At 34.9% G+C, this 23,382-nt stretch overlaps 1 protein-coding gene across 4 annotated transcripts in view; it reads left to right on the top strand.

Moving 5' to 3' along the window:
- The window catches only part of NEXN (nexilin F-actin binding protein), a 71,619-nt gene that overhangs the window by 27,370 nt on the left and 20,867 nt on the right, over window positions 1-23,382 (top strand). For 2 of the 4 annotated variants that reach the window (XM_057500346.1, XM_036890216.2), the window contains exons 3-9: window positions 2,000-2,191; window positions 2,386-2,464; window positions 2,550-2,698; window positions 6,695-6,736; window positions 7,916-8,113; window positions 8,211-8,387; window positions 17,951-18,139. In XM_057500346.1, coding sequence (XP_057356329.1) covers window positions 2,000-2,191; window positions 2,386-2,464; window positions 2,550-2,698; window positions 6,695-6,736; window positions 7,916-8,113; window positions 8,211-8,387; window positions 17,951-18,139 — 1,026 coding nt within the window. The remainder of the gene's footprint in view (window positions 1-1,999; window positions 2,192-2,385; window positions 2,465-2,549; window positions 2,699-6,694; window positions 6,737-7,915; window positions 8,114-8,210; window positions 8,388-17,950; window positions 18,140-23,382) is intronic. The other 2 variants (XM_057500347.1, XM_036890218.2) reach the window with 1 other exon arrangement.

Raw genomic sequence — 23,382 nt, forward strand, 5'->3', positions numbered from 1 at the left:
TGGGAAAACAAAGGGTTGACTGTGAAACTACTAAAAGGCAATTGTTTGGTGGAAAGGTCATATTCAGAAATTCATAACAACATAGTGTCAAGATAGAAAACACAGAGAAGGTAAAATTCACAGGCTGGTCCTGGGCCCCATATTTTCATTTGGATTCTAATCTAGGAAGCATGATTATTAGATTTGTGAATGGTAGTGAAGTGGATATGATGGCTAGCATCTTGAGTAGAATTTTAATATATTGATTAGTCCTAGAAGCTATTTTTTCTTTTAAAAGCAGATTTCATGTATACTCTTAGGAGAAAGCAATAATTTACTCATGTGAGGGTCCTTCTCAGCTGTTTCTTCCAGCAGCTGCATTAAAACTTTTCTTAGCCTTTTGTGGTTCTGTAGTTACGGAGTTGTAGTAAAAAGAGCTCAATTGCTGACACCCCAAAATTATGAAGTTTAAAAAACCTTTGTTGGCACAGATTAAATAAGCATTTTGCTGTTACCGTTAGGATAAAAGGTTCTGAGGCACTGAAGTTTTATTTACTGAAACTTCTTCTTTTAGAGATCAGTTTAATTTTCAAAATAAGGACAATAATTTGCTCTCCTAGTTTTAGAGTGGAGGAAAATCTTTTCTCGAGTCTTTTACCAGATTCCTCTTTCTCTGGGAATCTTTTTTTTGCCATTTGGGAATTTTCTTCTTGTAGCTCATCCTACTTGGAATGATACAGGCTTCTTACACATTTAAATGTTGGTTTAAAGGAAGTTCAGATGGGCAGTATAGCAGTAGTAGCAGCATAAATCACTAGTACGAAAAGACCCTGGTATGTACCTGAGCCATAAATGAGAAGTGAATGACTGGCCTTTAGTTTTGCTTATATGAGACAGATACAAACAAGAATGTTAATACATGAATTAGCCTTTAAACTTTAAAGAATAAATTTTGCTTTGTTCCAACTTCCTCTAATTTATGGAAATTAGTTTTGGTACCTTTTAAGCAAGTGACATAAAATCTGAATCTTTAATAGAGTAGGGCAATAAATACAGGTTGTTTTAAATTAGAATCCAGGGCTGAATTTTTGTATTTTACTAGTCTTCAGCTTCAGTGGAGCACACCTACAAAATGGGACTTCTTTATGACATATTAATACATTTTTATTCATATTTTCTGTAATTTCATTTTTCATACTTAGACTTTAGAAAGTATCTAATTACATTCTGATGGTACAAATACAGGTTTCAAATTCATTTCTGTTTTCTGTTTCAGTATTTTTATTGTTTTTTTAATTAAGGTATCATTGATATACACTCTTATGAAGGTTTCACATGAAAAACATTGCAGTTACTACATTCACCCATATTATCAAGTCCCCCCCATACCCCATTGAAGTCACTGTCCATCAGTGTAGTAAGATGCCAGAGTCACTATTTGTCTTCTCTGTGCTACACTGTCTTCCCCGTGACCACCCCCACACCATGTGTACTAATTATAATACCCCTTCAATCCCCTTCTCCCTCCCTCCCCACCCAGCCCCATCCCTCCCCTTTGGTAAACCCTAGTCCTTTCTTGGGAGTCTGTGAGTCTGCTGTTGTTTTGTTCCTCAGTTTTGCATCGTTCTTAAACTCCACAAATGAGGGAAATCATTTGGTACTTGTCTTTCTCCACCTGACTTATTCCACTGAGCATAATACCCTCTAGCTCCATCCATGTTGTTGCAATGGTAGGATTTGTTTTCTTATGGCTGAATAGTATTCCATTGTGTATATGTACCACATCTTCTTTATCCATTCATCTACTGACGGACACTTAGGTTGCTTCCATTTCTTGGTTATTGTAAATAGTGCTGCAGTAAGCACAGGGGTGCATACATCTTTTTGAATCTAAGAACTTGTTTTCTCTGGGTAAATTCTGAGGTGTTTCAGTATTTCTTGTACTGTTTATCTATCTTTACCTAATTCTTTCTGTCTTTTTTTTTTTTAACTTTCTTCTCTTTATCTTCTTCTAATGAAGATTCTGCTTTCTTCAACTAAACCTGTCCCAAAAACCTATGTGCCAAAACTTGGCAAGTGTGATGTAAAGGATAAGTTTGAAGCCATGCAGAAAGCCAGGGAAGAAAGAAATCAAAGGAGATCTAGAGACGAAAAGCAAAGAAGAAAAGAACAATATATTAGAGAGAGAGAATGGAACAGGAGGAAGCAGGAGGTTATTTTATTTTATTTTATTCTTGTGCATATATTTTTATCTTTTTAATTTACCTTTATTCGCATTAACCACTTTTCATATAAACTATGATTAAAAATAATTTTCTGTATTTATTAGCCAATTTCAAACTCTACATATAATATAATTTTGTCTAAATTTTGGGCATGTTTATATTAATTTATTTAACTATCTAGATTAAAGAAATGCTTGCTTCTGATGATGAGGAAGACATGTCTCCTAAAATAGAAAAGGCTTATGTTCCAAAACTAACAGGTAAGAAACTTAAGGAGTAAACTATAAATGAAATTGCAAAAAAGGAAACACAGCAAAATATTAAACCTGTTCAATGTATTCTTAGGAACTGTTAAAGGTAGATTTGCTGAAATGGAGAAACAAAGACAAGAGGAACAGAGGAAGAGAACTGAGGAAGAACGAAAACGCAGAACTGAGCAGGACATGTTAGAAAAGAGGAAGATACAACGTGAATTAGCAAAAAGGGCAGAGAAGGTATACACTTAATATTAAGTTAGTATTTGCTTCAGAAATGAATGTAGAGTAAAAACAATCAATATGTTGTCTAATTAAAATATTTTGCTATACCATAAACCTAGTCAAGAGCAGGTACCTTGAAAAGAAAATCTTAAACACAAATATTTAATATCAAATACCTAGAAGGATAAGGTATGACTTTTGTTATATACCATCTTACCATTCTGTCCACATTCCTTACACTGTTCACATTCCTTATTGTTCTTGACAAAGTAGAGGATTTTACAAAGATGTAAGATAATTTCACACATAAAACTATTTACAAGCACCTAGCAAAATGCTGGTCTTTTAGTAGCAATCAATACTTGGTGGTTCTTATTAAACACTAAGGCAAAATTAGAATAGCTTTGTCTTAATCATCTGAAACAAATCATATTTTATTTAATAATGGTAGTATTAACTAGCTTAACTTTTCTTTTTAAATTGGGGACAGTAGTAGGCGATGGGAGAATGTGTGACAGGTGTTTCCTTCATACAGCCACTACTGATGCTCACAGCCATTCACGGAGGACAAATTAGAAGGCAGGAAAATTTTATTACTATGAGTTTAAGTCTCTTAATGAATTTAAAATTCTCACGTATTTTAGCACAGAGCATGAGGACTAAGAGGCTGGTGTTTTTAAAATACTAAAGAATCTGATCTGGTTTCCAGGAAAAGCTAATCTCTCAAAATTATTAATGACTATAATGACATGAAAACCTGAAGTTCTAATAGTCATATTTTATTAAGAATTTATCAATTCACAAAAATGTCTTTAATAGTATTTGTTTTACATGATAAACTCTGTAGTCATAGAATTGAAAAGTTGACAAGACAGTTTAATTGTTTGTCCTTCAACCTGCGCTACATTGTAAGATCAAAAAAGATGATCAGTGTATTGAACTTAATAAGATAATAATGGTATTTACCTCCTAGAGTTGTTGATAAGAGTTAATAAGTGCAAAGCACTTATAACAGTAACTGGGACAAAGTAAGTGGGCTCTGAGTAATTTTTTACCTAAGTAATAGTACACAGATAAAATGTTATGAAACCATTTTAGTTTCTCCTCCCTCTCTCTTCAATATTTTCACAAATAACCTAAACTTCACAGTATATTGTCTCTTTAAAAATCACTTTTATTGTGGAATTGTAGTTGACTCTTTTTTGCCTATTCCAAGTACCTTAAACCTATTTGCTACGCTCTTTTCAGTTTCCACTATCTTTCTAAAAAGAAAAGTGACAAGGCAAAGCATATGCCATACTTGGATGTCACAGAAATTTATTTACCCAGAGTTTGCAAATAACCACTTCATAGCTCAAATAGCCACTTGGATGGTGGCAAATAATGACATATGCCAGATGTATTATAGAAAAGAATGTTGGAAATTCCTATATTTTATTACTTTGTACCCCTATCTAAAGAAAGGAAGGTATATACTTTACCATTGTTACCTCCAGTCATCATTAGTATTCATTTTACAATGAAATTTCACAAGGGAATATAATTATAATAAATGAGCATTATAAATGACATAAACATCATCAGTACATGTAATTGTATTTATAATATAAACTATAAAATATGGTAATAATTATAATAAAATACATAGCTAAGATATATGGTGTTTGGCAGCAAATAGTGGGTTTGAATATGGAGTTAGTCTACCTCTTTTAAGTCTTTTGTTCTTTTCTTAAAAAGCGCTTCTTACTCACTAGACTATTAAGACTACTATAACCCCAGGAATTGAATATGTAGGCAATTGTTTCTCAAAGAAAAACTATTTGTGTGTTAAAGAGGTGAATTTGAATATGATGAGGACATAGGATACTCAAAAAGAGATGGAAAGAAAACTATTCATGAAAAAGAACACCTTCTTTAGTAATCCTAGATACTATATGGCACTGTGCCATAGAATCCTGATTAACAAAATTTTTGGCCTATGAAATTATTTGAGAATTGTAGATAGAGCAAAATAAACTTTTAATAGAAATTTCATCTTACAATATGGAAACTCTAACTTAAAAATCTAAGTAAATTTTCTGCTCAAATCTAATTTTACCTATCATTGAGTATAAGAGGTAAAGTATGACATAAGTAGTCAAGAAGAATATTAACATTTGTTTGAATAATCCACTTGTACAAGTTCATATTCAAGAATGCTGTAAAAGGGATTCCTGAATTAGGAGGGTAGTTGAGTGACCTCCAAGATAATTACCAGTTCTGAGATTTTAGAATTTCATGACAAATTTAAAATGGTTATACTTCATATACTAGATGTTAGAATCAAAGACCAATAAAATTTGGAGGAGAATCCTAATTTGGTATAATCTGGTTATCTTTGAGTATCCTCTGATTGGGGAAGTTTTAACTTAGAAATAGAGAAGTTATTGGTGGGGTCTAGGATATTGAGGAAAAAGGAGAGACAAGGAAGTTGATATGGGAAAGAGCAAAAAGAGTTTCCTTTCCATAAGTCAAAATAAATAGTTGGGAAGCCGGTCTTTGATGGTAGCTTCTGAAAGCCAACAGTATAGCTGATCTGAATATCTCAGTTCTCCATGAATATACTGACACCATAGCCCCTTAAACAAATTCATCTTTTCCCCTGTTTATTGACAGCCAATGGGGAAAAAATTCTTTTTTTGTTTTGTTAAGGGTTTAAAATAAAGAAGGCAATAACAAAGAAAAACCCCTCCAAATATAGTTTATTATCTTACTATAAGTTAAAAAAATTTGACAAGGTTGTAAGCAGATAGAAAAAGAAATTTGGGTTTAAGAAATTTATTTAGTTTCTCTTCTCTATATTTTCAATTGTCTGGCTTGTCACCATATCTCCCAGAACTTTTTATTGAGAGATTGAAGTGATTTGTAGAGGAATTGTTAGCATTCTTTTGAAGGGAAATAATTTTGTAATTATTTTATTCTAGATCTGTTAAAACTTTTCTTAATATAATTAATCTTAATATAATACCATATTCACTCTTAAAATATAAAATAGATTTTTTAAAAATAAATGACTTGTTTGAAATAATTTCTCTTTCAAGAAATTTGGTACTTAGTAAAAATTATACATTTCTTCCTTGACAGAGAATAGAGAAAAGGAAAATGAGATGATGAAAGAATAGGGAGTTAGCCAGCCCAGTTCCAAGTATGAGCCAAGGTACAATAGAATTCCCTTAGACTTCATGAGTCACAAACTACTTCCAGACTCTTCCATTGGTGTTAAAAAACAAATTAAAACAATAATGATCTGAATCTTTACTTCCTAACTTTCTCCATTTCTCCCATTGCTTGTGTTTCCTTTTCTTGAGCTCTCAAACGCTGCACATTAGCCTGCCTTTCAATCTAACCTAATGATGTTTCTTATGAGTAATGGCCAAACTGAGCTCCCTCCTTTTCAATTAGGGCCCTTCCTACCTATATCTGTCAAAATTACGACTACCAGAATTATCTTCCTTTCTAAACTAGCCATCTAAAATCCTATGCCTTTCACAGCACTTTATTATTGTGTCAGTTATATTTTTGCTGTATATTTATATTGTATTATATACTCATGATGATTATTTGATTGCTAATGATAAGTTTTCCTTTTTCTGGGGCAGAGACAGAGAATGTAGAAATGTTTCTCTATCTCAGTTTAAATTGGTAATTTAATAACTGCTGCTTATAAGGTCACAGCCAGGTCTTGAGTTTGGTCCATTATTCAAATTACAGAATTACAAAGGTAGGCTTTATTTTAATTTTTTTTAATGTGTTGCTCCTAGACATTGATTTTGATATCAAAATTCAAAAACTAATATAAGGTTTTATCTCCATTTAAAGGATATAATTGGATAATTTGGAGCAACATATTTTTAAAATTATAAATTTGAAAACTTAGCATAAGTCACAACTAAATTACTTTTCATTTGCATATTTAAAAGCAAAAAGCAGAAATCTGATATAATGTAATGATATGAAATTCTCATTCAATAGATTGAGGACATAAACAATACGGGAACTGAATCAGCATCAGAGGTAAATGGACATTTCCTTTAATGAAACATTCACCTAAAATTATCTGATTCACAAATAATCTTCTAATTAAGTTTTCATTCTTATTATAACTACAGCAACAAGAACAAAAAGGACAAAAATATTTTGCAAAGCAAGATAGTACTTGTGCATTTTCAAACACTATAGCTTAGAGTTTTTAAAGGAAAGTGTTTTTGCTTTCATGGTTTAGAGACACAAGTCTCAGTTTGAGCTATTCTGCTAAGACTATATACTTCTAATAGTTCTCAAGGTTATTGAACTATTACTAATAATACGCTCAAGATTATGGAAAGCTAGCATTTTAAAAGGCAGTTTTCTTTTCATCATTTTGTCTTCTTTCCTCAGAGTTCCTAACAGTTTGTTATGGTTATCACACACTGGTAGAGTGCAGTATCCAGTTCCATGAAGGAATGTTCAACAACCACAAAAATTTTAGTTACCTCTTTTTATCTAACTGAAAAAATAAAAAATCAGTCAATTTGATGGTGCATCTAAAACTACAGCCACTTAAATTATAAGCAATTTTACTTTAGGACCATGTATTACACATTATAATTATATATTTTTTAAAAACTTCAAAGGCAACAATAGATTATGTAATAGAACTAACTAAAATGAATTTAAAAAACAACTTTCAAAATATCTTAATAGGAACAAAGGCCAAATAGTTTTGTCTGTGTTTTTTAAATCACTTGGAAATACTATGGTTTTTTTTCTAAGTATTAGTTTTATTAAGCATCTAAAAACTTGCATGAAGAGAAAAATCACATGGAGAAACTTTTTATTTCTGTTTTAACTGAATCAGTCCACCATCAAATTGGTTTAGAGTTCATTCACATGCACATTACCTTTTGTGGGACTAGTGCACGAGAGCAAAATTTAGATAATGTCATGCAGTTTTATCTGAATGGCTGTATTATCACCATCTTCTAGGAAAGAAGATGCTCCTTGAACTTTGTCAGCAATGGATTGCAGTAAGATTAACTCATAATGTACAATGAATTCAGAGAAAGAGCTATTGAATAGAATCTGTAAAAAAAGTATTTTTTCTTCATTACATTGATAGCAATGTAATGAAATTACCAGTGATGGAGGTAAAATCCTGTGAAACCTAAATTTTGATTAGGAAGAATTATGATAACTATCTATTTTATAAATTAGGAAGGAGATGATTCACTACTTGTAACAGTGGTACCTATCAAATCACACAAAACGTCTGGAAAAATACAAAAGAATTTTGAGGACCTAGAAAAAGAACGAGAAGAAAAAGAAAGGGTCAAGTATGAAGAAGATAAAAGAATAAGATATGAAGAACAACGACGATCTCTCAAAGAAGCAAAGTGTCTTTCATTGGTCATGGTAAATTTTTTTAAGGAAAATATTAAAAGCAGTTAATTAGTTACCAGTATTTCCCTTTATCATTTAACAGATGGGTTTCATAATGTTTTTTTTTAAGGATGATGAACTAGAAAGTGAGGCAAAAAAAGAATCACTTTCTCCTGGAAAATTGAAACTAACTTTTGAAGAACTGGAAAGACAAAGACAAGAAAACCGAAGGAAGCAAGCTGAAGAGGAAGCAAGACAACGTTTAGAAGAAGAGAAGCGTGCTTTTGTAGAAGCAAGGCGGCAAATGGTAAAACAAATGTACATATGTCAGTTGTATTTTATATTACATAAATTATATGTTATATAAATATTTTTGTGATACATGAAACATTTACTGTTAAGGAAGATAGTTAGCTTTAGATAAGGTTCATTCCTATAAATTCAGGGAGATGTGCTGTTTAAAAGAGCCTGGTCTTGAAACTATTTTATTCCAGATATAAAATACATCTTTATTATTTTTTAGTTTCCATTTTGGGATATTTTACCTAATATACTTTAAATTTAAATATTTTTTCTTTTCTTTATTGAAGTTTCATTGATAGACAATCTTATATTGGTTTCAAGTATACAACACAGTGGTTCAACAGTTAAAATATTATTAAATCCTCACCCCCTTCTAGTGCTGTTACTATCTGTCAACATAGGAAGATGTTAAAGAATCATTGGTTATATTCTCCATGCTGTACTACTTAAATTTTAATTTTTACAAATTGTTGTAAATATGCAAAATAATTACTCAATTAGCCTGTTCATCTGTTAATTAAACCAGCAATGTTTTTAATGTCCAGATGCACCTCATTTTCATGTCTAATCATAAGTGTACATTTAAATTTGGTCTAATTTTTCAAATGTTTGAACATATCAAAAGAAGTTTACTGTGTAACATGCAGTTTGATATATAAGGTATGTATGTCTATAGTATAGTAGTTAAGAGAGAGGATTTTGGAGCCAGACTTCCTGGATTCAGATATCTACCCTGTATTAAGTGTGTAACCAAGGGCAAGTTATTTAACCTCTCTTAGTTTCCTCATTCATAAAATGGAGGAAACAATTGCCCCTACTTCTTAAATTGAGTTAATAAAGCAGTTAAATGCAACCCCTATCAAAATTACAACAGCATTTTTTAATGACTAGTTATAAAATTCATATGGAACCACAAAAAGCCCCAAATAGCAAAAGCAGTCCTGAGAAAAAATAACAAAGCTTGGGGGGGTTATGCTCCCTGACTTCAAGCTATACTACAAAGCTACAGTAATCAAAACAATTTGTTACTGGCACAAACAGACCTATAGATCAATGGAACAGAATAGAGTCTAGATACAAACCACAAATATATGGTCAATTAATATATGATTAAGGATCCATGAATATACAATGGGGAAAAGGCAGCCTCTTCAACAACTGGTGTTGGGAAAAATGGACAGGCTACATGTAAGAGAATGAAATTGGATTATTGTCTAACTTCATACACAAAAGTCAACTCAAAATGGATCAAAGGCCTGAATGTAAGTCATGAAACCATAAAACTCTTAGAAGAAAACAGGCAAAATCTCTTGAACATAAACAAAAACGAGTAAGTGCGATTACATCAAACTAAAAAGCTTCTGTAAAGCAAGACACCATCAGCAAACCAAAAGGGCATCCTACAGTATGGGAACATACTTTTCTAAATTATTTGTCTGATAAGGGGTTAACACCCAAAATATATAAAGAACTCATAGGCCTCAACACCCAAAAAACAAAAAACCTGATTAAAAAATGCGCAGAGGACTCAAAAAGACATTTTTCCAAAGATGAAACATAAATAGCCAACAGGCACATGAAGAGATGCTCCACATTGATGATCATCAGGGAAATGCAAATTTCCTGAAATAACAAATGTTGGTGAGGATGCAGAGAAATGGGAACCCTCCTATACTGTTGGAAGGATAGCAAATTGGAGCACCCACTATGAAAAGCAATATGGAGGTTCCTCAAAAAACTGAAAGTAGAAATACCACATGACCCAGTTACTGCTACCTAGTAATTTTTTTTTTTTGGTATGATTAATAAACAATTACATGAAGAACATTGTTTACTAGGCTCACCCCTTCACCAAGTCCCCCACACAAACCCAATTACAGTCACTGTCTATCAGCGTAGTAAGATGCTGTAAAATCACTACTTGTCTTCTCTGTGTTGCACAGCCTTCCCAGTGCCCCCACATACATTATACATGCTAATCATAATGCCCCCTTTTTTTTTCCCCGCACTTAATCCCTCCCTTCCCACCCATCCTACACAGTCCCTTTCCCTTTGGTAACTGTTGGTCCATTCTTGGGTTCTGTGAGTTTGCTGCTATTTCATTCCTTCAGTTTTTCTTTGTTCTTATCCTCCACATATGAGTGAAATCATCTGGTACTTGTCTTTCTCCGCCTGGCTTATTTCACTGAGCATAATACCCTCTAGCTCCATCCATGTTGTTGCAAATGGTAGGATTTGTTTTCTTCTTATGGCTGAGTAATATTCCGTTGTGTATATGTACCACCTCTTCTTTATCCATTCATCTACTGATGGACACTTAGGTTGCTTCTAATTCTTGGCTATTGTAAATAGTGCTGCAATAAACATAGGGAGTGCATATGTCTTTTTTAAACAGGGCTGCGGCATTCTTAGGGTAAATTCTGAGAAGTGGAATTCCTGGGTCAAATGGTATTTCTATTTGGAGCTTTTTGAGGAATCTCCATACTGCTTTCCACAATGGTTGAACTAATTTACATTCCCACCAGCAAGTGTAGGAGGGTTCTCCTTTCTCCACAACGTGGCCAACATTTGTTGTTGTTTGTCTTTTGGATGGTGGTGATCCTTACTGGTGTGAGGTGATATCTCATTGTGGTTTTAATTTGCATTTCTCTGATGACAAGCAATGTGGAGCATCTTTTCATGTGTCCATTGGCCATCTGAATTTCTTCTTTGGAGAACTGTCTGTTCAGCTCCTCTGCCCATTTTTTAATTGGATTATTTGCTTTTTGATTGTTGAGGTGCGTGAGCTCTTTATACATTTTCAATGTCAACCCTTTATCGGATCTGTCATTTATGAATATATTCTCCCATACTGTAGATGCCTTTTTGTTATACTGATGGTGTCCTTTGCTGTACAGAAGGTTTTCAGCTTGATATAGTCCCACTTGTTCATTTTTGCTTTTGTTTCCCTTGCCCAGGGAGATATGTCCATGAAGAAGTCGCTCATGTTTATGTCGAAGAGATTTTTGCCTATGTTTTTTTCTAAGAGTTTGATGGTTTCATGACTTACATTGAGGAATTTAATCCGTTTCGAATTTACTTTTGTGTATGGGGTTAGACAATGGTCCAGTTCCATTCTCTTACATGTAGCTGTCCAGTTTTGCCAGCACCATCTGTTGAAGAGGCTGTCATTTCCCCATTGTATGTCCATGGCTCCTTTATCATATATTAATTGAGTATATATGTTTGGGTTAATGTCTGGAGTCTCTCTTCTGTTCCACTGGTCTGTGGCTCTGTTCTTGTGCCAGTACCAAATTGTCAGGATTACTGTGGCTTTGTAGTAGAGCTTGAAGTTGGGGAGCAAGATCCCCCCCACTTTATTCTTCCTTCTCAAGATTGCTTTGGCTATTGGGGTCTTTGGTGATTCAATATGAATTTTAGAACTGTTTGTTCCAGTTCGTTTAAGAATGCTGTTGATAATTTGATAGGGATTGCATTGAATCTGTATTTGCTTTGAGTAGGATGGCCATTTTGACTATATTAATTTTTCCTAGCCAAGAGCATGGAATGAGTTTCCATTTGTTAGTGTCTTCTTTAACTTCTCTTAAGAGTGTCCTGTAGTTTTCAGAGTATAGGTCTTTCACTTCCTTGGTTAGGTACAATCCTAAGTATTTTATTCTTTTTGATGCCATTGTGAATAGAATTGTTTTCCTGATTTCTCTTTCTATTAGTTCAGTGTTACTGTATAGGAAAGCCACAGATTTCTGTGTATTAATTTTGTATCCTGCAACTTTGCTGAATTCCGATATTACTTCTAGTAGTTTTGGAGTGGAATTTTTAGGATTTTTTATGTACAATATCATGTCATCTGCAAATAGTGACAGTTTAACTTCTTCTTTACCAATCTGTATTACTTGTATTTCTTTGTTTTGTCTAATTGCCGTGGCTAGGACCTCCAGTACTATGTTGAATAACAGTGGGGAGAGTGGGCATCCCTGTCTTGCTCCCGATCTCAGAGGAAAAGCTTTCAGCTTCTTGCTGTTCAGTATGATGTTGGCAGTGGGTTTATCATATATGGCCTTTATTATGTTGAGGTACTTGCCCTCTATACCCATTTTGTTGAGAGTTTTATCATGAATCGATGTTGAATTTTGTCGAATGCTTTTTCAGCATCTATGGAGATGATCATGTGGTTTTTGTCCTTCTTTTTATTTATGTGGTGGATGATGTTGATGAATTTTCGAATGTTGTACCATCCTTGCATCCCTGGGATGAATCCCACTTGGTCATGGGCATGATCCTTTTGATGTATTTTTTAATTTGGTTTACTAATATTTTGTTGAGTATTTTTGTATCTATGTTCATCAGGGATATTGGTCTGTAATTTTCTTTTTCAGAGGGGTCTTTGCCTGGTTTTGGTATTAGGGTGATGTTGGCTTCATGGAATAAGTTTGGAAGTATTCCCTCTTCTTCTATTTTTTGGAAAACTTTAAGGAGAATGGGTATTATATCTTCTCTGTATGTCTGATAAAATTCCGAGGTAAATCCATCTGGCCTAGGGGTTTTGTTCTTGGGTAGTTTTTGGATTAGCACTTCAATTTTGTAGCTGGTAATTGGTCTGTTTAGGTTTTCTGTTTCTTCCTTGGTCAGTCTTGGAAGGTTGTATTTTTCTAGGAAGTTGTCCATTTCTTCTAGGTTTTCCTGCTTGTTAGCATATAGGTTTTTATAGTATTCTCTAATAATTCTTTGTATTTCTCTGGGGTCTGTCGTGATTTTTCCTTTCTCATTTCTGATTCTGTTGATGTGTGTTGATTCTCTTTTTCTTCTAATAAGTCTGGCTAGAGGCTTATCTATTTTCTTTATTTTCTCAAAGAACCAGCTCTTGGTTTACACTGATTTTTTTCTATTGCTTTATTCTTCTCAATTTTACTTATTTCTTCTCTAATCTTTATTATGTCCCTACTTCTGCTCACTTTATGCCTCATTTATTCTTCTCCTTCCAATTTCGATAATTGTGACTTTAGACTATTCATTTGTAATTGTTCTTCCTTCTTTAAATATGCCTGGATTGCTATATACTTTCCTCTTAAGACTGCTTTTGCTGCGTCCCACAGAAGTTGGGGCTTTGTGTTGTTGTTGTCATTTGTTTTCTTATATTGCTTGATGTCTATTTTACTTTGGTCATTGATCCATAGATTATTTAGGGGCATGTTGCTAAGCCTCCATGTGTTTGTGGGCCTTTTTGTTTTCTTTGTACAATTTTTTTGTAGTTTTAATACTTTGGGGTCTGAAAAGTTGGTTGGTAGAATTTCAATCTCTTTGAATTTACTGAGGCTCTTTTTGTGGCTTAGTATGTGGTCTATTCTGGAAAATGTTCCATGTGCACTTGAGAAGAATGTGTGTCCTGCTGCTTTTGGGTGTAGAGTTCTGTAGATATCTATTAGGTCCATCTGTTCTAGTGTGTTGTTCAGTGCCTCTGTGTCCTTACTTATTTTCTGTCTGGTAGATCTCCCCTTTGGAGTGACTGGTGTGTTGAAGTCTCCTAAAATGAATACATTACATTCTATTTCCTCCTTTAATTCTGTTAGTATGTTTCATATGCTGGTGCTCCTGTATTGGGTGCATATATATTTATAATGGTTATATCCTCTTGTTGGACTGAGCCCTTTATCATTATGTAATGTCCTTATTTATTTCTTGTTACTTTCTTTGTTTTGAAGTCTATTTTGTCTGATACTAGTACTGCAGCACCTGTTTTTTTCTCCCTGTTGTTTGCATGAAATATCTTTTTCCATCCCTTGGCTTTTAGTCTTTGCATGTCTTTGGGTTTGAGGTAAGTCTCTTGTAAGCAGCATATAGATGAGTTTTGCTTTTTTATCCATTCTATTACTCTGTGTCTTTTGATTGGTACATTTAGCGTGATTATTGAAACATATGTACTTATTGCTATTGCAGGCTTTAGATTCGTGGTTACCAAAGGTTCAAGGTTAGCTTCTTTACTATCTTACTGTCTAACTTAACTCACTTATTGAGCTATTATAAACACTGTCTGATGTTTATTTCTCTCCCTTCTTATTCCTCCTCCTCCATTCTTTATATGTTGGTTGTTTTATTCTGTGCTCTTTTGTATTTCCTTTAACTGCTTTTGTGAGTAGTTGATTTTATTTTTTGCCTTTAGTCAGTATTTGGTTGGTCTGCTTTCTTTGCTGTGATTTTATTTTCTCTGGTGACATCTATTTAGTCTTAGAAGTGCTCCCATCTAGAGCAGTCCCTCTAAAATACCCTGTAGAGGTGGTTTGTGGGAGGCAAATTCCCTCAACTTTTGCTTGTCTGGGAATTTTTTAATCCCTCCTTCATATTTAAATGGTAATCGTGCTGGATACAGTATTCTTGGTTCAAGGCCCTTCTGTTTCATTGCATTAAATATATCATGCCATTCTCTTCTGGCCTGTAAGATTTCTGTTGAGAAGTCTGATGACAGCCTGATGGGTTTTCCTTTGTAGGCGACCTTTTTCCTCTCTCTGGCTGCCTTTAATACTCTGTCCTTGTCCTTGATCTTTGTCATTTTAATTATTATGTGTCTTGTTGTTGTCCTCCTTGGGTCCCTTCTGTTGGGAGTTCTGTGTACTTCTGTGGTCTGATCGATTATTTCCTCCTCCAGTTTGGGGCAGTTTTCAGCAATTTTTTCTTAAAATACACTTTCTATCCCTTTTTTCTCTCTCTTTTTCTTCTGGTATCCCTATAATGCAGATATTGTTCCATTTGGATTGGTCACACAGTTCTCTTAATATTGTTTAATTTCTGGAGATCCTTTTCTCTTTCTCTGTGTCAGCTTCTATGCATTCCTGTTCTCTGGTTTCTATTCCATTAATGGCCTCTTGCATCTCGTTCATTCTACTTTTATGTCCTTCCAGAGATTGTTTTATTTCTGTAGTCTCCCTCCCTACTTTGTTGTTTAGCTCTTGCATTTTTCTCTGCAGCTCCATCAGCATGGTTATGACCTTTATTTTGAATTCTTTTTCAGTAGGATTGGTTAGGTCTAACTCCCCAGGTTCCCTCTCAGGGGAGGATGTCTGTGGCCTTCTGATCTGGATCAAATTCTTCTGCCTTTTCATGACGATAGAGGTAGTTGTGGGGAGTTGGCATGTGTGTCAGCTAGGAGAATGTCCCTTCTTGCTAGTTTGTAGCCTTCCTCTCCTGGGAGAATGGCGACCCCTGGCTGCTTGTGCTGGGCAGCTGTGTGCAGACGGGGTCTCTGATTCTTGCCCAGGCTGCTGTGGAGCTGTGCGCAGCTGCTGTGTGTGTGGCCAGCCTCAGGCTGCTGCTCTATGGCTGGGCCGTGCTGGGAGGGTGAGGGGGGAAGGGGGATGGGCGGGAGGCTGTTTATTGCCGTGACAGGCCACTGAGCTGCACTGTCACCCAGGGGCTTAGGGCGTCCAGAGTTCCCTGGCATTCCCAGCTGCTAGGCTGAGTGCACCAGGACGCTTCCATCCACCTGTGAGGCCTCTGTCCCTTTAAGACTTTCAAAAAGCACTCACTTTTCTTTTGTTCCAGGGGCACTGGCTGCGGGGGCCCGCTCACAGATTTTACTGTCCTGCTTCCCTAATATCCAGCGACCATACACTGTGTGTCTGCGCTCCTGTTGGGGATGGCTAGGGCTGGGTATTTAGCAGTCCTGTGCCCTCTCTCCCTCACCACTCCGACTCCTTTCCTCCTGCCAAGGAGCTGGGGTGATGGGCGCTTGGGTCCTGCCGGGCCGCGGCTTGTATATTACCCCCTTCCTGAAGCGCTGGGTTCTCGCAGAAGTAGATGTAGCCTGGCTGTTGTCCTGTATCTTCTGGTCTCTCTTTTAGGAATAGTTGTATTTGTTGTATTTTCAAAAGTATATATGGTTTTGGGAGGAGATTTCCGCTGCTCTACTCACACCGCCATCTTGGCTCCTCCTTCTCTCCTAGGAATTTATCCAGAGAAACCAAAATCTGATTTGAAAAGATATTTGCACACCTATGTTTATTTTCACATTATTTACAATAGCCAAGATATGTAGCATTCAAAGTGTCCATCAATAGATGAATGGATAAAGAAGAGGTGGCATATATACTCAATGGAATATTCTGCCATAAAAAAGAAATCCTGCCATTTGAACAACATGGATCGATCTAGAGGGTATTATGCTCAGTGAAATAAGCCGGGTGGAGAAAGACAAATACCATATGATTTCACTTATTTGTGGAGTATAAAAACAAATCAAAACAGAAGAAATAAAACAGCAGTAGACTTGTAGACACTGAGAAGTGACTAGTGGTTACCAAGGGGGAAGGGTTGGGATTGGTGGGGGGTAAGAGTGAGTGGGATAAAAGGGCACAGTAATTCACAATCACAATATAAATTGGTCACAGGGGCAGTAGTACAGCATGGACAATATTAGTCAATATTTCTATAACATCTTTCTATGTTGATGGGTAGTCACTGTGCTAGAGGGGATGAGGACTTAATAATATGGATAACTAGTGAACCACTGTGTTGTACATTTGAAACCAACATAATATTGTATATCAATGATACTTCAAGATTTTGAATTAGAGTTTCATTATGAAACAAGATGAATTTTATGTTTTACTGATAAATCTATTAGTATAATAATAGTTAACATTTTAAATATTATATGCCAGACACTAGCTGCTTTTTAAAAAAAACTTTTATTGAAGTATCATTGATACACAATCTTATATTGGTTTCAAATATACAACAAAGTGGTTCAAAAGTTATGAATATTACTAAATCCTCACCCCCTCTAGTTCAGTTACTATCTATCACCATAAAAAGATGTTACAGAATAATTGATTATATTCTCCAAAGCATTCAGAGTTTCTTGATTAGCTTTCATTAATGATGTTCTAAGGACAATATCTCCAAAATATACATTTTCTAGATATTTGTTTGAAAATGTTATGACTTCTGGATTTGCATAATATCTACACACTTTAGATACCCCTGTGGTCAATTTAGTGAAAAACAAATATCTGTAATTAATCAAATCATAAACATCAATGAATATTTAATATTAATTCATAACTTATAAAATCATAAAATTTAAATTTTTATATAAAATACTTCCAGATTATCTTTTATTGATATATAAGGAAAAGTACCATAGTTAATAGTAAAAAACAAAATCTATGAAAATTACCAAATGACAACTTAATTTTACTAATGAAGAGAGTTTGTGTAGGTATACTTGAACCTCCTCAGTTTAAGTGTACACACACATACACGTTTTATGTTTGTTCTAGAAAAATTAATATTTAAGTGAACCCTTAAATCTTCTTAAACACTTCATCTGAAATATATAAAACTTTGCCTTGCTTGAGAAATTTTATTTGACTTGAGTAAATCTTAACTTGGAATTTCTCCAAATTTGAGTATTTTGTCATGTAAGACATTATAAAGGAAGGGGATTTTGGTCAAGTATATTAAACGCAAAGAAATATTCCTGTGTGAAGTGGCTGATTCTGTGCCTTTTGATTAATAATTCATTCCTGTCTTTGATGAATCTCAATTCTTAGTAATGAGTTGTTTCTTGGTCAGGTAAATGAAGAGGATGAAAACCAAGACACAGAAAGCATTTTTAAAGGGTATCGCCCTGGTAAACTCAAACTCAGTTTTGAAGAAATAGAAAGACGAAGGAGAGAAGATGAAAAAAGAAAAGCAGAAGACGAAGCCAGGAGGAGAATAGAGGAAGAAAAGAAGGCATTTGCTGAAGCAAGGAGAAACATGGTAAGAGAAAGAACCTGGAGAATGCCATAAGGATTCAACTTTTTAGAGTATGTTAAGAAAAAATGATTAAATGTTGGGGAATATTCTATTATTTCTGGAATTTATGCCAAAAGTAGGACGGCAAAAACATTTGAAGGTGTCCTATGGCATACAACCATTCACTTAAAGATGTTTGCTTCAATATAGTGTTGAGGAGGTTAAATTGCTATGCGTGGCACAGAGGATTAAATATTACCTTCCTTCTCTGGGAAGACCTGTTTTGCAGAACTAAGCAAGCAGAAGTTTCATATGCCCAGCTTTCCTTCCCTCCTCTCAATTCTCTGATCCCTTCCCATGTTCTTCCTTCTCTCTCGTTCTCCTTTTCAATTTCCATACCATCCAATCAGATAATCAAAGCCATTTAATCACAACTGTTTGCTCTCCAAAATGTTCACCTATCGCTTCTGGAATTTGGTAGCAGATTTAACTCTCACAAAGTCATACTTCTTGTACCATTTAAATGTTTGTAAAACGTAGCTTTCTGACAGGCTTTATTTCCAAGCAAGTTGACATGTGAATGCTGCATCTCCTTCTTGAAACCTTTTAATTAGCTTCAGTGATATCATGACCTGGTTTTCTTCCTGTATCTGAGTGAGCTTCACACACATATATCCAAGTGTTTATTTGGTTTTGTCACCACCCAGATGCTCAAAATCAAACACTTCGGGGCCTTGAACTCTACCATCTCATTCATGCCTCACATCCAAACAATCACTGTCTCATTTATTCTACCTCCTATATCACTCTAAAAATCAATAGTTTTCCTCATTTCCCATTGCTACTACGTAATTTGGAAACTGTTACCTCTTGCCTTGGGCCAACTCCTACTTAATTTGCTTTCTTGCCTGTAATCCATTCTTCCTTGTAAACCCAGGAGTGATCTTTCTTTTAAAATTAAAAAATTAAATTTGATTGTATTACTCTTTTGCTTAAAAATGTTCCACTTCCCTTATGAAATCTAAAAACTTTTAAAACAAATTTCTTTACAGTCTTGCCATAGCATATTTCTCCTCTTTCACTTCTTGATTCTTCCTTAATTTGCCATATTATTTCAGACATACTAAATTTCTTTCCATTTCTTAAAAATGTGCTCTCAACTCTAGACCTTCATAAATGCTGTAGGAAACATGTCCCTCTCCTTTTCCTGTGCTTTGTTATCTACTTTTCATATATTCCATTTCCTCTGGGAAGCCTTTCCTGGTAAAACAAGTTCAAGACAGGTGGTCCTTCTATGTGTTCTTAACAGCATTTAGTACTCACCTAGCATAGCACTAATGCTGTTTCTTTTGGATCATCTATCTCACTCAGTGAGGCTGAGACTGTGCATCAAGCATTTGGCACAGTACATTCTAGCAAAACAAACTTCCTATAAATGTTTGTGGAATAAGTGGTATTAGAACTATCTTATGTATATTATTGGGTAATTCTTGATACACAAACGTTTCTACACAGAAACCCTACATTGTGAAAGCACTTAATTTTTGGAGAATAAGCAGTTTCAGAAGTGGTAGATGTGAAGTAGCTGTGAAGATCATAATACCTAGTCCTGGGGACTAATTTTTAGGCTCAAACTACCTTTTTACCAAGATTCACTAGTGGAAAAAGTGCAGGGAAGGAAAACTGCATTAAATCAAAACTTCGGTTTCCTAGAGACATTTCTGTATCAGGAAAAGAAAACCTTTTTCATTTACGTTGTTCTCTTATGCAGGGGCAAGCATTGTAATTTCATAGTATCACTCAATTAATTCATTAATTAAAAAGACTTCTGACAATCTTTGGATTGTAAAACCATATAAACATGTTTCTAGGTTGAACTGATTCTGTGAGAAAGCATATCATGTATAAAACTTGGAATAAATAAATAATTATGCTTTGCCTCTCCCATTCCTTCTATTTTTTCGACACAGTCACAATTCAGGCCAGAGGTTTATGTATATACTTTTAGGGGACAGAAAAACACAATTAAGTAATGGTTTTTATAGTAAAATATATTCCAAGTCAACTTATTTATCATTTATTTTAGTATACTAGATATACAATATTATATCTAATACAATATTATATCAAGTAAACAACACAGGGATTCAAAAGTCACACACATTATTAAATCCTCACCCCAACTAGTTCAGTTACTATCTGTCAACATAGAAAGATGTTACACAGTCATTGACTATATTCTCCATGGTGAACTTCCATCCCTGTGACCAACTTATGATTTGAGACTTTTATGCCTCTTTATAGCATTTATTAGTCACCTAGCATAGCACTAATGCCCTCACCCTTCCCAATGCCTCTTCAGTGGTAACCACCAGTCACTTCTCAGTCTCTATGATTCTACTGCTGTTTTGTTCATTTTCTTTTCTTTTGACTTTAGCTTTCACATAGAAGTGACATCATAAGGTACTTTTTTTTCTGCCTGGCTTATTTCACTTAGCATAATCTCTAGTTCCATCTATGTTATTACAAATTGCAGGACTTTTTTCTATTTTATGGCTGAATAATATTTCATTGAGTATATGTACCACATCTTTATCCATTCATCTATTGGGGATGCTTTGCTTGCTTCCGTATCTTGGCAATTGTAAATAATGCAGCAATAAACAGGGGGGGAATATCTTTTCAAATCAGATTTTGTTTTCTTTGGATAATTTCCTAGGTGAGCAATTAATGGTCATATGGTATTTCTACTTTTAGTTTTTTGAGGAACCTCCATACTGCTTTCCATAGTGGGTGCTCCAATTTACTATGCCTCCATCAGTATAGGAGGGTTCCCATTTCTCTGCATCCTTGCGAACATTTGGTATTTCTTGTCTTTTGGATAGTGGCTGTTCAAACAGGTGTGAGATGGTATCTCGTTCTGTTTTTGATTTGCATTGCACTGATTAGAAATGTGGAGTATCTTTTCATATGCCTGTTTGCTATTTCTACTTTTTTTTTTTTTGTATCACTAATGGACAATTATATGAGCAACATGTGGTTACCAGATTCCCCCCATTATCAAGTCCCCATCACATACCCCATTAGAGTCACTGTCCATCAGTGTAGTAAGATGCTATGGAATCACTACTTCTCTTCTCTGTGCTATACTGCCTTCCACATGCCGCCCACCTACATTATGTGTGCCAATCATAATGCCCCCTTTACCCCTTATCCCTCCCTCCCCACCCATCCTCCACAGTCCATTTCCCTTTGATAACTGTTAGTCCACTCTTGGGTTCTGTGAGTCTGCTGCTGTTTTGTTCCTTCAGTTTTTTCTTTGTTCTTATACTCCACAGATGAGTGAAATCATTTGATACTTGTCTTTCTCCGCTTCGCTTATTTCACTGAGCATAATACCCTCTAACTCCATCCATGTTGTTGCAAATTGTAGGATTTGTTTTCTTCTTATGGCTGAATAGCATTCCATTGTGTATATGTACCACATCTACTTTATCCATTCATCTACTGATGGACACTTAGGTTGCTTCCAATTCTTGGCTATTGTAAATAGTGCTGCAATAAAACATAGGGCTGCATTATGTCTTTTTCAAACTGGGCTGCTACATTCTTAGGGCAAATTCCTAGAAGTGGAATTCCTGGGTCAAATGGTATTTCTATTTTTAGTTATTTGAGGAACCTCCATACTGCTTTGTACAATGGTTGAACTAATTTACATTCCCACCAGCAGTGTAGGAGGGTTCCCCTTTCTCCACATCCTTGCCAAAATTTGTTGTCGTCTTTGGATGGTGGCCATCCCTATTAGGATTTTTTCTTTGGAAAAATGTCTGCTCAGGGCTCTGCCCATTTTTTAATCAGTTTTTTTTTGTATTTTGGGTGTTAAGGCTTTTGAGTTCTTTATCTTTTTGGATATTAACCCCTTATCAGATAAATAATTTAGAAATATATTCTCCCACACTTACTGTTTTGTTTTGTTGATGGTGTCTTTTGCTGTGCAGAAGCTTTTTAGTTTGATGTAGTCCCACTTACTCATTTTTGTTTATGTTCAAGAGATTTTTGCCTGTTTTCTTCTAAGAGTTTTATGGTTTCATGACTTACATTCAGGCTTTTGATCCATTTTGAGTTTACTTTTGTGTGTGAAGTTAGAAAATAATCCAGTTCCATTCTCTTACATGTAGCTGTCTAGTTTTTCCAATACCAGTTGAAGAGGCTGTCTTTTCCCCATTATATATTCATTGATCCATTATAATATATTAATTGACCATATATGTGTGGTTTGTATCTGGGCTCTCTATTCTGTTCCATTGATCTATGGGTCTGTTCTTGTGCCAGTACCGTACTGTTTTAATTACTGTAGCTTTGTAGTATAGCTTGAAGTCAGAAAGTGTAATACCCCAAGCTTTCTTTTTTCTCAGGATTGCTTTGAATACTTGGATTCTTTTGAAGTTCCATATGAATTTTAGGATTATTTGCTCTAGTTCATTAAGAAATGCTGTTGGAATTTTGATGGGAATTGCATTGAACTTATTAATTGCTTTGAACAGGGTAGCCATTTTGACAATTTTTTCTATCCATGAGCATGGGCTAGATTTCCATTTATTTGTGCTTTCTTTAATTTTCTTCATCAGTGTCTCTTGGTTTTCAGAGTATAGGTCTTTCACCTCCTTGATTAGGTTTATCCCTTGCTGATTTATTCTTCTTGATGCGATTGTAAATGGAATTTGATTTCTCTGATAGTTCATTATCAGTGAGTATGAATCCAACAGATTTCTCTATATTGACTTTATATACTGTTACTTTGCTGAATCTCCACTTATTAGCTCTGATATTTTGGTGGAGTCTGTAAGGTTTTCTACTTATAGTATCATATGAGCTACAGACACTGATGTTTGAATTTTTCCTTAACAATTTGGATGCTTTTTATTCCTTTATCTTTTCTGATTGCCATGGCTAGGACCTCCAGTAGTATACTGAATAAGAGTGTTGAGACTGGACATCCTTCTTGTTCCCGATCTTAGAGGAAAAGCTTTTCGCTTTTCACCACTCTGTGTGTGACTAATGGGTTTTTTTTTTTAATATCATTAATCTAGTTACTTGAAAACATTATGTTTACTAGACACCCCCATAACCAAGACCCCCCCCCCACATACCCCATTACAGTCTCTGTCCATCAGCACAGTAAGATGCTATAGAGTCACTACTTGTCTTCTCTGTTGTACAGCCCTCCTGGTGCCCCCCTTATTATACATTCTAATCATAATGCCCCC

The sequence above is a fragment of the Manis pentadactyla genome, chromosome 4 (genome assembly GCF_030020395.1).
Source record: "Manis pentadactyla isolate mManPen7 chromosome 4, mManPen7.hap1, whole genome shotgun sequence".
NCBI classification, from domain to species: domain Eukaryota; kingdom Metazoa; phylum Chordata; class Mammalia; order Pholidota; family Manidae; genus Manis; species Manis pentadactyla.